General features: G+C 40.5%; 1 protein-coding gene across 1 annotated transcript in view; it reads right to left on the minus strand.

Moving 5' to 3' along the window:
• Positions 1 to 15,533, minus strand: part of LOC126095672 (histone-lysine N-methyltransferase ash1) — a 328,263-nt gene that overhangs the window by 4,270 nt on the left and 308,460 nt on the right. Inside the window, exon 21 of the mRNA XM_049910428.1 lies at positions 15,096 to 15,221. Coding sequence (XP_049766385.1) covers positions 15,096 to 15,221 — 126 coding nt within the window. The remainder of the gene's footprint in view (positions 1 to 15,095; positions 15,222 to 15,533) is intronic.

The following is a 15,533-nucleotide window of genomic DNA, read 5'->3' on the forward strand; positions in this document are numbered from 1 at the left end:
CCTTTGAGTCCCTCAACTTCCACTTATTTCCTGCCTGCTTATCCGTTTCAGACTTCCATTTTTTATCACTACACCACCAATCTTTTACTAATTTCTTTGTCTTGAGGCCAGTTGGGGGCAACTTTCCTTTCCAACTATTTATTTATTTGAAGACAACTACTCACAATATAGCTGATGCATTCAGTGCTCAACAGGCAAATAACAAGATTGAGGACACTGCTGAATTTCAGACAATATCCTTACCTACACCACAACTACCACTGTCCCAACATTGTAATCTGACTGGAGTTTGAGGCTGTGTCAGGTGGATTGGGTGAGAGGAGAACAGAGATGGGAAAGGAACAAGAAATAATAGAGAGAAGGGTGCTTGAAGGGTGAAAGGAAGAGGCCGGAAGGGAACAGCACAGGAATGTGGCTTAGGTAGGGTATTGGGGGGGAATAGAAGAGAATAAAAGAGAGACCACAGGGAGATGAGGAGAGTTCATCACCCAGTGACAGAAAGTGCTACAAAGCACATGTTGACTTCAATAGCTGCTTCACAGCCCGTGTCATCTAAGCCCTCTGCTTCCGGCTTCTCTCAATTAAAAAGATGGGAAATGTGCTAAGAAAGCATGCTTCAATTCCACAATCCTCCTAGCTTCAATCTCCACTAGACTAGACCCTGTCTTTCAACCTAACCTACCCTTGTACCCACACATCCCACTTCATTAATCTAGACTCACACTTTCCTCTCTGCTGTCTCCACTTTTATCATGTGCCATATACAACCATATCTACCTGCCTCACTCACTTGTTGCCTTTCCACCTTTTCCTTTCAGCTGTCAGCCATCCAACAAAATACCTCACCCAAGTCAGGCAGCAGCACTGAGGCAACATAGTCAGTCAGGACAATGTACCCATGCCTGTGTGTGCATGTTCTGAAAGATTGACGTGGAAGAGGACAGCATGAAAGATTAGATATGTTTTTAATCTCGTTTATGTGGCTATGACCACTCAATGTCTCAACTGTATGAAGAACAGTTAACTTTACTCACTGCATTATTTGTTTTCCAGTCAGGACCAGGTCTTTCCTGTATCATATTACTCACTCCTTCACTTTTATTAGTTACCGAAAAAGTCATTAAAATGTGTATCTTCATCATAGGCCCAAAACCAATACAATTACACATCATTGTGACATTGCAGGCAAAACTCCACACAAAAAAATTTGCTGGAAAACACATAGATTAGGCAGCGAGACTGTGTCGCCACTCATTCAGCTGCTTTTGGACAGTGCCCCCAAAATTTGTAGGAAAAAGAGTTCCGATTTTCATGGAGAACTAATTATTTTTCTCACAGTTACAAACTCTAATACTGAACAATCCAAAGAACAAAATAATAGAGCCATCAAACTCATGTTTTTTCCATGAACACTGTTGCTTTGTGCACACACATAATTATTCTTCAATGTTCAGCTTCTCTGGTGCATCACCAGTCTTGTCAGGAGGAAAACCCTTAAACCCCTCCCATTTGAAACCCACATTATTATTATTATTATTATTATATGCACTAACAATTTTAACATGTCTGACAGTTAATTCTTAAGTCTTTCCATATCAAACGGGTTGCTCCACTCCAGAATTTACAGATAAATTGATATTTTGTATCACTACACAAAAAAATTTAATACCTCCATATAATGTTGCCAATTTATGACACATAAAGAGTTACAGAATGAATTTTGAAAGAAAAAAGCTGCAGTGCATACATATGTGGCAGGCTTGAAAAAACATTGTTTTTTTTCTGTCTAAAACAACCTATGTATATCAATTATCACGAATATGGATTATCTAACACCACGGGTAAATTCTGTCAAAAAGTGACACTACAAATGGTCTAGACTAGGACACTGCTTGTTTTTAATAAGGAGAAGGGCTTAGGTACTACAACAGCTTTAAATGATGATGATTTGTATATGTATTTGTTTTTAAATGACACATGTGAGACTGAATTCTTGAAAAATAAGCTAAGTTTGGAATTCAAAGTAAAGGAGTTAGAAATGGCTAAAAACTTTGGGGATGGAAATCAAATACGATAAAATTAAAAGGAGTGTACACGTTTAAGTCAAGATCATACTCATTAGCTGCTGGAAAGGTTCAGACTGTAAAACTGTAAACACTTTTACTTAAACTAAACTTGATTTTCTTACTTAAACTAAACTTGATTTTCTAAGTGAAAAAGAAAACAAGGTTTATGATGTTGCTCTGAAAAGGTAGCTACACGTATTTGTCTGTACTTACAACAGCAGATGTTTCTTTCGGTGTGAGCTATTTAAGCCAGTATTCTGACATGAACTAGAAATGGGTTAAGAGAATTTTGAGCTATTTTAAAGAAACTAAGATTTATTGTCTTCAAGTTTACAAAAGGGCATTTAGAATATGTGGTTTTGTAGATGCAGATATGCAAATTGTTCCTCCAACAGGAAATCATACAATAGTTTTATTTTTAAACTGTGTGTCTCTGCAGTTCTATGGCAGAGCGCTAAACAGGAAACTATTGCTCTTTCTAACACATGGGCCGAGTATATGACTCTTTCTGAGTTTTGTCAAGAGGCCGTTTATTTAAGAAGAGTATTTTATGGACCGATAATCTGTAACAATTGTGTAACTTTGTTTAATGGTAACCAGAGTGCTTAAAATTTGTCTGCTGATATTTAGCATTATTTTATAAGGGAAGTAGTATCCAACAAAGTCGTAAAAACATTTGACTTACAGAAAAATGATATGCCAGCAGATATAATGACAAAAGTATTAAGAAAAGGAAGACATTGTGAACGCCTTGATTGTATGGGTCTAGGTACTTTTAAGACAGCCATCTGAATGTTTTGAAGTGGGGGTGCTGAGTTTAATCAAACAATTCAAACAATGTCTGTGGTCTCTAAGAGCCATGATCTTTTGTATGTCTCTGTAAGCCAGTAAATTCACCTTGCCTTGTCATGTTCTCTGTGATGTGTGTGTGCGTGTCATGTCTGCTGTGTATTGTGTGTGTGTCATGTCTGCTGTGTATCATGTAGCACTGAGTGCAGTATATTGTGCGAGTTCCTCTTAACATGAAGATGTCTAATAAAGTTCAGGTGTATGTTTCAGTGTTCTCAATACACGTAGATAGATAGAACACTAAATACAGCAACCTACAAACTGATCATTTGCATACTTTGGTTGTTTACAGCACCCCATAAATGACTTAGACTTTCAGTAAGATAATGCACCATTCCATTCTGTCTTGCACCACCCCATTCTCACCAAATGTTTCAGAATGGCTTGGGGCTGCCTGTGTGGCTTTCCTGAGTGACCCACCTCAATCCCACATAGAACACCTGGGACACAACCAAGTGAGATGTGCACATCCTAGACCCAGTTGAAAACTGGGGGCAGAATTGACTGCTTGTGGATCAGGGTATCTCCACTTGTCATGCACTCCATGCCAGGACATTTGCCACTGACATCAGGTAGGAAGCACGTGTTACATTCTGCCTCTAATTCAGTTTTTCATGAACATTTAAACAAAACAATCACTACAAAAACACACAATGGAATGAGAATTAAAAAAAAACCTTGTATCTACCAGGCAATAGCAGACAGGCAAAATCAGAAATCATGAGTTTTCTCCACCAAGCAAGAGAGAGAAAGAGTTACAAATCATGTTCCCCTTGATGTGAAGCCCAGAAATGCTTCTAATTAACTCTTTAATAGTGTTATAGTAGCTTTCAAACCCTTCCTCTCTACTGCTGGGTGGAAAAACCTCTGGTTCTTTTCATTTGATTAATTATCCCCTCTCCTCCCCCTGCCACACAAAGTTTTGCAGTTAGTTGTGTGGGAGAGAAACATTTGTTACCAGTATCTGAGTTATTGGCCAAACATAAAATGGAAGAGGATAACTGCTTTTATTTTATCTCTAATAAGGAATATTAATATTCACAACTGCCTAGCTTTACCTGATTCAAGAATCTATTGATGGTTATCATCATTTGAATAATTGTGGAAATTGTGATAGTGGAGGAAGAGATTATCACAAATAAATACAAATGTATTCCTAAAACACTAGATTGAAATAAATGAAATAATGGGGCCACTAGATGCATCTGCATAAAGATATTTTCATACGTATTGTAACCTGAATACAGCAACCAGTCACATATATGAAGTTTGTTTACATTTAAATATTACCTTACTTGTGGCTGGTTGCTGTTTTTAAATCACAATGTGTTTTGGACAAGATTGTGGGAAAGATATGTGCCACACAAATATATCCTCTGAACACAGAACAATAAATTGTGTATTTTGAAATAATTGTGCTTTTAAAATATATGTTAAATAAATGAGTAGTATAAAGATAATAGTATAATGTTATGTTATGTAGTATGTTCAAAAACACTTTTAAGCTGTGTAATGCAGCCACTGAAACAACACAAAGCAAAATTTACAGCAGATAAGCACGACAGCAGAACATTAGCATTTACCATAAAAATAAGTCTTCATACAAACAAGCTACAAGTAATGACGTTAACAATGTTGGAATGTTCTACTCACAGTAACATATTATGCACACAAATTTGTTTTAAATTAATGAAGCTGCACTGAAATGCATATGAATGAGAGGATGAATGGAAAACTCACAACAAACAAATTTTTTCAGGCACTGTGAAAACTATTTTGCCTTTCATTTTAAAGCTGAGCAACACAATCTGCCTGTCTCAAATACAATGATGTGGTTAATGCTCTCTGTGGCCTATTTGGATTGATTGACTGATTAATTGAGAGGGGTTATGGGACCAAACGGCAAGGTCATCAGTCCCAGCCTATTTGGATTTTTGTACATACTCATGTTCTTCATCTTGTAACACACATCTCATTATCAATTCACTACAGGCATAGTTACAAAAAAGAAATTCACAGATTGAAAGTAAAATTGTTTTACTGTGTGATTCAGTAGTTGGGAAACTGCCAATAAAAATGCAGACATTGCAACTTAGTGTGAAATGAGGTGGAACTCCAAGCTTAACAAGAGGAAGGAATCTGGAAAGGTACATCACTGCTAGTACAAAACCAAACAGTTACGAAATTATCCTTAATATGGTCTTTACTTGAATATCCACAAATAAAATAAAACCATGGCTTTTTAGATATTCATCCAATATGAACAATAATAGTCCTCAATAATAAGCCAATAGAACAGGTAGTCCATTTAAAATATTTAGGATGTGACATATAATATGACAAAGGTATGGAGTATATAGAAAAAAAAACTAATACTTTATGTAGCACAATAAGGAGAACACTTAAGTGAAAAACAAGAGAATAAATGTAACTGAAATTTTATATATTCATGGCAGTTCTCACTTTACTACATGGGGTAAAAAGCTGGATGTTGAGAAATAAAGATTTATGGCAACTAGAAGCATCAGATCCGAAATTTCTAACATTTGTGAAATGTGGCACTAAGGGAGACAAAATTAGAAATGAAGTAATAAGGGAAGAATTACGGATGCAACCAATTACACAAAAGGCAATACAATATAAAGAAAAGGGGGCAGAACTTATACTTCATAGGCTGCCATAAATCCTTCCTAAATTAACAATGGATTATAAACCATGGGGCAAGAGAAGTATGGAAAGACCAAGGAAGAGATGGTGAGATTAGAACAGGCTCTTGGCATAACGTTAGAGAGACAAAAGAAGAAGAGGAAGAAAACTCAAATTTAGGACGACATATTGTTTTAGAGTACCGCCTGCACCAAGCAATAGATATTTTAACGATCTTTTGCAGTATAAGACATTTTCTGGGGGTGAAGATAAAAGGCTTGAAACTTGAATAAATTAACCTTTTCGATTGAGACTTCTACACTGCCGTCTTCTTTTTTTTTTTTTTTTTTTTTTTTTTTTTTTTTTTGATATGGTGTAGATTGCACAAAAATTTTGTTAGCATGCACCAAATCAATTAACCATTCAGTTTTTTACGACAATTTCTTCATCTTCGCTACTGTGAGAGCTCTTCTACTGAACACGTGCTGATAGCTCTTAAGGTATGCATTTTAAGCCCATGTTTACTGGACTTTTTTCCTTGTTTTGGTCCATACTATCTCGTTTCAAAATATAAAAAGCAAAGAGCTTGCAGTAGAAAAGGCGTGCTTCACATTACCTAAATTGAACAAGTGCTTGTAGCTTTTAAGGTGTCCATTTCAGTGCCCACATTTACTACATTTTTTTCCCTTCTTTTGGTCCATACTACCACTTCTGAAAGTTTGGAAGTCTGGTTCACACATACACATAAATATATTTGAAGTGCGTGTTCAGCGGGGACAATGTAGCCACACAAGTGTGTGTGTATGTGTGTGTGTGTGTGTGTGTGTGTGTGTGTGTGTGTGTGTGTGTGTGTGTGTGTGTGTGTGTCAGGGGGCGGGAGTGAGGGGAGGTCAGGAGGCACCCGGCTGTATTTGTACTCTATCTCATTAAAGGATTTGTCCACAGGCTCGCAAAGTTTTCATTCTTTTTTGTGTGCCTGTCAAAAACTCATTACTTCCACTATTCTGTAAGTAGTCTCCCTTACCTCCAAATTATACATATGTATACTAGCTTCCTGTCCATAGCTATGCCTGCATACATATATGGCACATATATTTCATGCTGGCAAAACTCTGTTTCTATGGTGTGTTACACAACGAAACTCCAGAGAGGGTATCTACATGTATTTAACCGTGTGACATTACCTTTGGTCCAAAACATGGTGACAAAGCTATTGGCTTGTTGCAGCACTCATTCTTAAGATCTGAGTGATGCATTGAACAACACATATAAGAGACGGTTTGTACCTCATGCCTTTAAATTATTGCAAGTCAACTAAGTACAGGGAAGAAACTCGCAACAGATCGTTTTAAAACATTTTTACCTGTAACCCCATCTCATCTCAATTACCCTACGAGTTATAGGGATATCTTATCCCACAGTATTTTTGTACAAATAATGAGTTGGGCCCCCTCTTAAGCTGCCCCAATGCATGATGCATTATCGTACACAGCATCACTGCTGAACAATGCTTACAGAGGAGCACAAGCAGGAATGTCCATTATGAACCATGCTAGTGATGTGATGTATCCTTACATTATGCAATGAAAAATTCAGACGTAAGGATTAAACACATCGAAGACTGTACAAGCATTGTACTCATTACTCTGAATTGTATCATATAGCAAACATCAATTGATGAACTCATTTTTGCAAATAAAATATAATTCAACAGGCAAAGAGTAAATAGCTTTTCCAAAGGGTAAATATTTCCCCCTAATTTATGAGACATTCTTCAAATCAGTAAGTAACTTGTACTACACACTTGCTAAAGTAGCCTAACGTTCTTCCTCAAGTTCAAGTTATATCCTAACCAAATTTGATGGAAATCGGTTCAGCAGGTTAGTAATAATACATTCAAATGTCATGAATGATGCAGCAGTTTCCACTGATCTCAGAGTTTATGATATCATACATCCAGAATTATGTGTCGTACAATGATATAATTTTGCATATAAATTCAGTGGTGTATGTGACAATGTCTGCAAAATTCATTGTGAATATAGTTAGTAGTAAAGAAGTAATAAATTAAGATGTCATGTCTGATGAGAAAATGAACAGCGAAAATGTAGTAAGTGATAAAGTTTTTCCTTTCATTTTGTGGGGGATGCCAGCCAGAAAAATTTTCATAATGGTTTGAAATTAGGTGTAAAGTTTGTTGCAAGTTGCTAAGGGCTATCGTTGTCAAATGCTGGATGAATAAGACCTGGGTATTTGCGCATGTGGTCTACACTTCTTTTTCACCCCCACCTCTCCAGTAGGTAGTTGTTTCTTACCCCTACAGCAATTCAAATAACATATGTACCAAGTTTGGTTGAAATCGGTCCACTGATTTCGGAGGAGATATTGAACATACAAACATTTTTTATAATTTGCTTGTATATCTTTTTCCATGATCCCACTTTGATGAAATAAAACCTATATGGTGTCCTATGCTACACTGAAGTTACCAGTGAAACCCCTTGAAAATCCGTCTAGTTATTTGGAGACTGGCTTGTTTGAAGACAAAATGATAGACACGGCAAATTTACAGATACATTATTAGTACAGGTATATTGTTCAACTGATGAATAATATGCTTGCACGAAACAAGAGCCAGTCATTCTATATCATATTTATTTATATGCAGAGACTAGCTCTATGTGCCTAGTAATAATAAATGTTGTGACTCGCCGATCTTTCAAAGTGCCGCCGCGCAGTTACGTGCATCCTCTACATGCGGCACTGTCTGCCAGCCATGCAGCAGCAGCGCCACCAAAGCGGCCAGACAGCCAGCAGCCGCTAGACTTGGACTCAGTTATGATTTGACTGTTAAAGTGTATACACGTCTTACTCTGTTTACTTGATCTGTGACTTTCATGTATTGCATCCAATTGGCGACGAGGATGGGATTTTTCTTTTCCATCGTTGACCCACATGTTTCCATGGCTACTTTAGAGCAACTATTGCAAGGTCTCATAGAACAGTAAACACTTCTCACAAATGTGATTTGTGATTTCGTCACGGCATCAAATGCGGGGTGTCTCTCGTCATCGTCTCTACCTACTTTTCCTCCTTGCGACGAGACGGCGGAAGACTGGTCTGATTACGAAAAACGTCTTCGACAGCACTTTTTGGCATTTCATGTCGCGGATGAACAAACATGTAAGTCTCTGTTTGGTAGCTTCTCGTGTTGCCTTATCGTTGTCAAAAACAACCGAATCAATCCTACCGCGCTTGGGCTGCTGAACTTCACGGCTCCAAATAGAAAGTGTCAATTTGTTACTGAAGTTCACAAAAAATCCTACGCCGATTCCATGGTACGGGATGCTATTATCTGATCGGCGCCCGACAAAGAAGTTACGCAATGTGCCCTTCAGTTGGCGAATCCGACTCTAGATGAAGTCCTATCCATCGCTCAGTCTTTTGAAATTTCTCATGCCGCTGGAGCACAAATAGAGGCATGGGGCGACGTCGGGGATATACAACCTCTGTGCGATGTTGACGAACCATGTGGCACGTTCCCGCAAGCCGACGTGGCCGCAGTATGCTCCCAAGTGCAGCCTCGGCCTAACCGTAAACAAACCTCTAAGAAACTGCAGCAAAACCCACGGCAACTTCCTTCATGTCTGCGGTGTGGATACTGGTTCTGCTTCCACTATCATCAATTCTCAGACATATCTCCAGTTGGGTTCTCCAATCCTGTCACCTGTCACTAGGCAGTTACGGACTTACAATAAATATAAGATTTCAGAATGAATTTGGAAGGTAGGAGACGAGGTCCTGGCAGAAGTAAAGCTGTGAGTACCGGGCGTGAGTCGTGCTTCGGTAGCTCAGTTGGTAGAGCACTTGCCCGCGAAAGGCAAAGGTCCCGAGTTCGAGTCTCGGTCGGGCACACAGTTTTAATCTGCCAGGAAGTTTAATATAAGATTTCTCTCTTGGGACAATTTGATGCTGAGGTATCTTACAAATCTGTTGTTCACACTGTTCCCATATTTGTGGTTGACCATAGTAACGCGGAGAATCTTTTTGGTTTCGATGCCTTTCACGTTTTTGGGTTCTCCATAGATGATTCTGTCAATATCGTCTCTGATGCTATTCCTTATGCTCAATTGGATTCCTTGACGACAATATTTTCGTCCCTTTTTTCTCCTGGGTTAGGCCATGCAAATGACTTTGAAGCTCATATCAAGCTCCAACCCACTGCTCGGCCTAAGTTTTTTTGGGGCTCGGCCCGTTCCTGTGGCCCTTCGTGATCAGGTCAAACGGGAGCTGGATCATCTCACTGCTTCAGGGGTCTTGCTTCCTGTCACTTCCAGTGAGTGGTCCTCTCCTGTCATTGTCGTTGCTAAGCCAAATGGTGATATTCATCTCTGTGGCGATTTCAAAGCCACTGTAAATGCTCAATGTCTTATCGACACTTACCCTATGCCTCGACCTGAAGAATTGTTCACTAAACTTGCTGGAGGCCAGTATTTTTCTAAACTTGACCTGTCAGAAGCTTATCATCAACTTCCTCTCAACGCTGCTTCCCGGCAGTTTCTGGTCCTTAACACGCCTTTTGGCCTCTATCAATACCAACGATTGCCATTTGGGGTTGCCAGCGCCCCTGCTCTCTTTCAGCGATTCTTGGAACAATTATTGCTCATTGTCCCTGGGTGTATAAATTACCAGGACGACATTGTTGTAACTGGCTCCATCACTGACGAACATCTTCAAAATCTCCGCACACTCTTTCATGTCTTACAAACTGCCGGTCTTAAGTGTAATCTTCAGAAATCAAAATTTTTTCAGGCATCTGTCACGTACTTGGGGTTTCAACTCTCTCGGGATGGTATTCGTCCGCTTCAGCAAACTGTCGCTGCAATCGATGCCCTTCCTTGCCCTACATCTGTCAAGGAACTGCAGGCCTTCTTGGGGAAAATAGCATACTATCACAAGTTTTTACCGTCTACTGCTTCGGTGGCTCAGCTGTTGCATCGCCTGTTGCATAAAAATGTGCCTTTTCTCTGGTTAGCGTCATGCGATGCGGCTTTCCAGAAATTGAAGACTATGCTGAAACAGGCCCCGTGCCTGGCTACTTATCGACCTGGCCAACATCTTGTTCTTGCCACAGACGCCTCTCAATACAGGGTCGGTGCAGTCCTTACGCACCGTTTTTCTGAGGGTTCTGAACAACCCATTGCTTATGCCTCCAAAACGCTCATGGATGCCCAACAAAAGTATTCTCAAATTGAAAAAGAAGCTTTGGCCATTATTTATGCTCTTCATAAGTTTGGTGTTTTTCTCTATGGATCCAAATTTCATCTTGTTACAGATATCACAAACCACTTGTTTCCTTGTTTCATCCATCAACGTCACTTCCCGACGAGGCTGCACACCGCCTCCGGCTTTGGGCCCTTTACTTATCTCATTTCAATTATGAGATTCATTTCCGGCCGATGGCTCAACATGCGAATGCTGACGCACTGTCTCACCTTCCCATGGGTCCTGATCTGACATTCGATAGGGACGAACTTTTGTGTTTCCACCTGGATGTTGCTGAGCAGCGGGTTGTGGACGGGTTTCCCATCACCGGGGACCGGCTGGTGGCTGCTACGGGTTCTGACCCTACCCTCTCCCGGGTTTTACGCTGTATTCAGAAGGGTTGGCCCGATCGTCTGTCTGCTAAGAGTTCTGATCCGTTGCAGAACTACTACGCTTTTTGTTACCGCCTCATGGCTAGGGATGGTGTTTTCTCCTTTCCACCAACAATGCTTCGCCTGCATCTTTGCGTGCTTCGGTCTTGCGCCTCCTTCACCAAGGGCACTGGGGTGTCTCTGGCACAAAATCTCTGGCGCACTGTCATGTGCACTGGCCCCGCATCAACTCTGAAATCGCACACATGGTTGCTGCCTGCGGCCCTTGTCCGTCACAGGCAGCCGCCCCGAAGTCATCTTTGTCACCGTGGCCTCCACCTGAGAAGCCCTGAGAGCGTATTCATGCTGACTTCGCGGGACCTTTTTTAGGTACTTATTGGCTTCCCGTTATTGACGCCTACTCTAACTTTCCTTTCATTGTCCGTTGCACGTCGCCTACCACCGCGGCAACCACCCATGCTCCAGCTCGCATTTTCTCTTTGGAAAGCCTTCCCTCTACCCTTGTTACTGATAATGGTTCGCAATTTGCCTCTTCCGATTTTGCGGATTTTTGTTCCTGTCACGGCGTCATGCATGTCACGGCCCCTCCGTTCCACCCACAGTCAAACGGTGAGGCTGAATGACTGGTCCGCACATTTAAGGCTCAGATGAGGAAACTCCTGACTTCTTCTGCTGATGATGTGCTTCTCCTATTTCTGGCTTCTTAACGTTTCACCCCCATGGGCGACCACAGCCCGGCTGAGCTCTTACAGGGCCGACATCCTCGCATTCTACTTCATCTTCTGCGGCCTTCCACCTCACGGCCACGGGTGCCTTGTCTTGGCCGGTTCACTACCCACGACCTTGTATGGGTATGGGGATATGGCAGGCGGCCAAAATGGAATCCTGGCTGCATCTTACGACACCGTGGCCAACGCCTGTATGAAATCCAGACGGACACGGGTGTTGCAGAGCGTCATTCAAACCAGCTTCGGCCTCGTGTGCCGGCAATGCCTTTTCTGGATGCCGCTACACCACCTTCGGCTCTACCTGACGCTCGGGATACTGGAATCTCTCATTACTCATAACGCAGTCCTCTCACCATCATATCGGTGCCAGCACAAGAACTGACGCCACCTGTAGATGTGCCCATGCAGGAACCAGTTGACCATCATCTGTCAGAGCAACTCTTACTCGTCTCCTTCTCCTACAGACACGGACACATCGCCCATGTCTCCTGTTATAACAACCGGACTTGCCGCAATGGGCAGATTGGTGCACGGGTCCCCAGCAGATTCGACCCCCACCTCTCCTGTCATCTCGACCCGTTATCATCGGGGACACTTCCGTCCGTACGGGAAGCCTCCTCCTCGAGACTTTACTGCCAGTCAAACAACACCTATGGACATTAGCAATCTACAGGCCACCTCCATCAAGACCTGTGCAAAAGCTTCAAAGGGGGCAAAAGTGTTGTGACTCGCCGATCTTTCAAAGTGCCGCCGTGCAGTTACACACGTCCTCTACATGCGGCGCAGTCTGCCAGCCATGCAGCAACAGCTGCCACCTAAGCGGCCAGCCAGCCAGCGGCTGCTAGACTTGGACTCAGTTATGATTTGACTGTTAAAGTGTATACACGTCTTACTCTGTTTACTTCATCTGTGACTTTCATGTATTGCGTCTTCCTTGAAATATATTTGTTCAACTTGAAGTTATAACTCAAATTTTCATTCTGGAGAATTATTTAATAAAATTCTCAGATGCCCAATTATTTTCTCACTATCTTTTCACTAGACGATTAACAATGCAAAACTGAAGTTACTTAGTATTTTCGGCTCCATGAGCTTGTATGATGTTATGAATTGTTCATGATACACACAGAAACATCTGAAGAAATGGTCTTCACAAGACTGCAAACTATTTTCGTTTAGGATTTTCTGTGGTTGTTATTGTTAGCTAATGAAATGAGTTAATGGTATCAGTCACAATTTATTTATTTCCACAACATGTTTCAGACATTTAAACCTCCAGCATCAGGTACATTTATGTGGACCAATACACCATGTATATGTAGTGTCATGATTTTGGTGTAATCTATGGTACTGTCTTACAACACATACTGTGACACTGTTCGGCAAAAGTCTGCAAGTACTAGACCATGCCACAGGTTGCCCCAAAATTGTAAAACAACACATACACATCATACTAACCTACATAAACCCACCTGATGATGGAAGTTTACACCTCTGAAACTTGTTGTGGAAATAAATAAACTGTGACTGGTAACAGTAAACGTGTTGTTTCATTCAGTATCACATAGCTCACTTTCTTCACTTCCTCAAAGGGGGTGCAAATAAAAGCAACAACTGGTCACCATTGGAATTAAATTGAGTTTACCGCACTGCACTGACTCACTCGTATCAAATGAAATTCGGCAACTGGATCACTGCAACCTGGTTACACTAGCAGCCAACTATCTGTTTGACTGAGCCTTATTTCTTTATTTTCTCTTTAGCTAAAAAAGAGATGTGCAAGTATAGGAGCTCAAGCTTTAACATAATGTCTACAGGGGGAAACATTCAAATTCTATAAGCTGCATGCATCAATTACCATTCATCAAATTCAATTTTTTTTCTTTTTCTCAATTTACATTAAGCCTACTCTCACGATGAAATTCTAATCTTCACAGAAAACTTGCCCTTAACACTTTTGAGTGCCTTGCCTGTAACATTACATTGTCTTTAATGTTGGAAAGAATACCTTACCCATAGTATTACAGGCATGACATTCTTTCCAACACTGAAGACAATGTAACATGGTGATCTCGGCACTTGAAGTGTTAGTTAGCAGGTGAGTACCACAACTAGTATGACGATAGAGCATACTGAAGAAAACTTGAACATCACAACTATTTTTAATACTTACTGTACATGTAAAATACTTCAATATTATGAGTAACTGCGGAGCTGTATTAATATCAATTAGTGAGTACTGAATTATTTTCTGACAGTCCCAGATTCAGTACGGTTTGTGGTTATGAAGTATATCAAAATGCAATATGAATTAGGTAGGATTGCTATCCACCACTTTGAGGAGGCACTGAGTAGCGGACAGGCACATTTAAAGGTTTTGTTTAGCTATCCTTCATTAGTGGAACCACAGCACTCAGAGATGTGTATATGAGTTCTTGTGTGTGTGAATATGTTTCTTCATCTCATGAAGAACTTTGTCTGGAAGCTAAGTAATATCCAAATGTCTACTTTTAAGTGGGCCTGTCCACAGCTCAATGCCTCCTCTATGTGGTGAGTAACAATTCTAACCTGTATTGTCATTTCACCCAGAATCTCCCACTGTTTGAAACTGCAATGTGATTCAGGACATACAGGAAGTTGTAATATTTAACCATAATGGTAGGAAAAACACATTAAAGAGTCACAGAAAGAAAACTGTGTGATATTTAACATAGTACCATGATGTACAGATTAATCACTGGGTTAGTGACCATTTTCCTTTATCTGTTTACATAAAGCAAACACATGCTGCAATAATTTTACTGCACACATACATGCAAAAACAGCGCCCTATGCAAGATATTTGGACATAACGCACAGTACACTGAATGAAAATGATAATCCACTGTCAAAGTTTCCATCAATACCATTAGCCACACAAATGTACTGGACACACAAAAGCAAATTATTGTGGCATTAATATCTGCCACAAATATGGTCAACAAATGCACAATTAGTGTTTTTGAGTTAAGAGGTGCAACATAAGAAGAAAGGGATATACATAAACACTAACAGCATTACTATTAACATTAGCTCTGGCAAGTGGACATGCATTGAAGCGAATAAGCGAAGCAGCAACATGCCTTTCGTGCCAAAGTGTCATCCCTTACTCTGGCTAGAGGCAGTTCCTCCTCCTCATCTTGGTGTGTAGAAGGTTGCTGAACCTTTGCCTCCTCCTCTGCTGCTCTTGAGCTTGTGCTTCGGCCCCGCGATCTTGGTGCTACAGGTCCATGTGGCTGATGGTATAAAAGCTTCAGTTACACATATGCAAGCAGAGTGATATGTGAAGTGTGCAAACTAATAATAAGTAAGTGTTACATATTAAGTGTTGGTTATTCAATCTCACTTAATTCACAGCACTGAAATATCAACAACTGTCTGCTCCTATTGCACCAGTAGGGTAATATGAATAATGACCATATACATTATTGTTGAAGTTTTCCTAGCATAATGAGTATTCCTTGTGGTTTTGAGGTTCAAATGGCTCTGAGCACTATGGGACTTAACTTCTGAGGTCATCAGTCCCCTAGAACTTAGAACTACTTAAA

The sequence above is a fragment of the Schistocerca cancellata genome, chromosome 8 (genome assembly GCF_023864275.1).
Source record: "Schistocerca cancellata isolate TAMUIC-IGC-003103 chromosome 8, iqSchCanc2.1, whole genome shotgun sequence".
Lineage (NCBI taxonomy): Eukaryota > Metazoa > Arthropoda > Insecta > Orthoptera > Acrididae > Schistocerca > Schistocerca cancellata.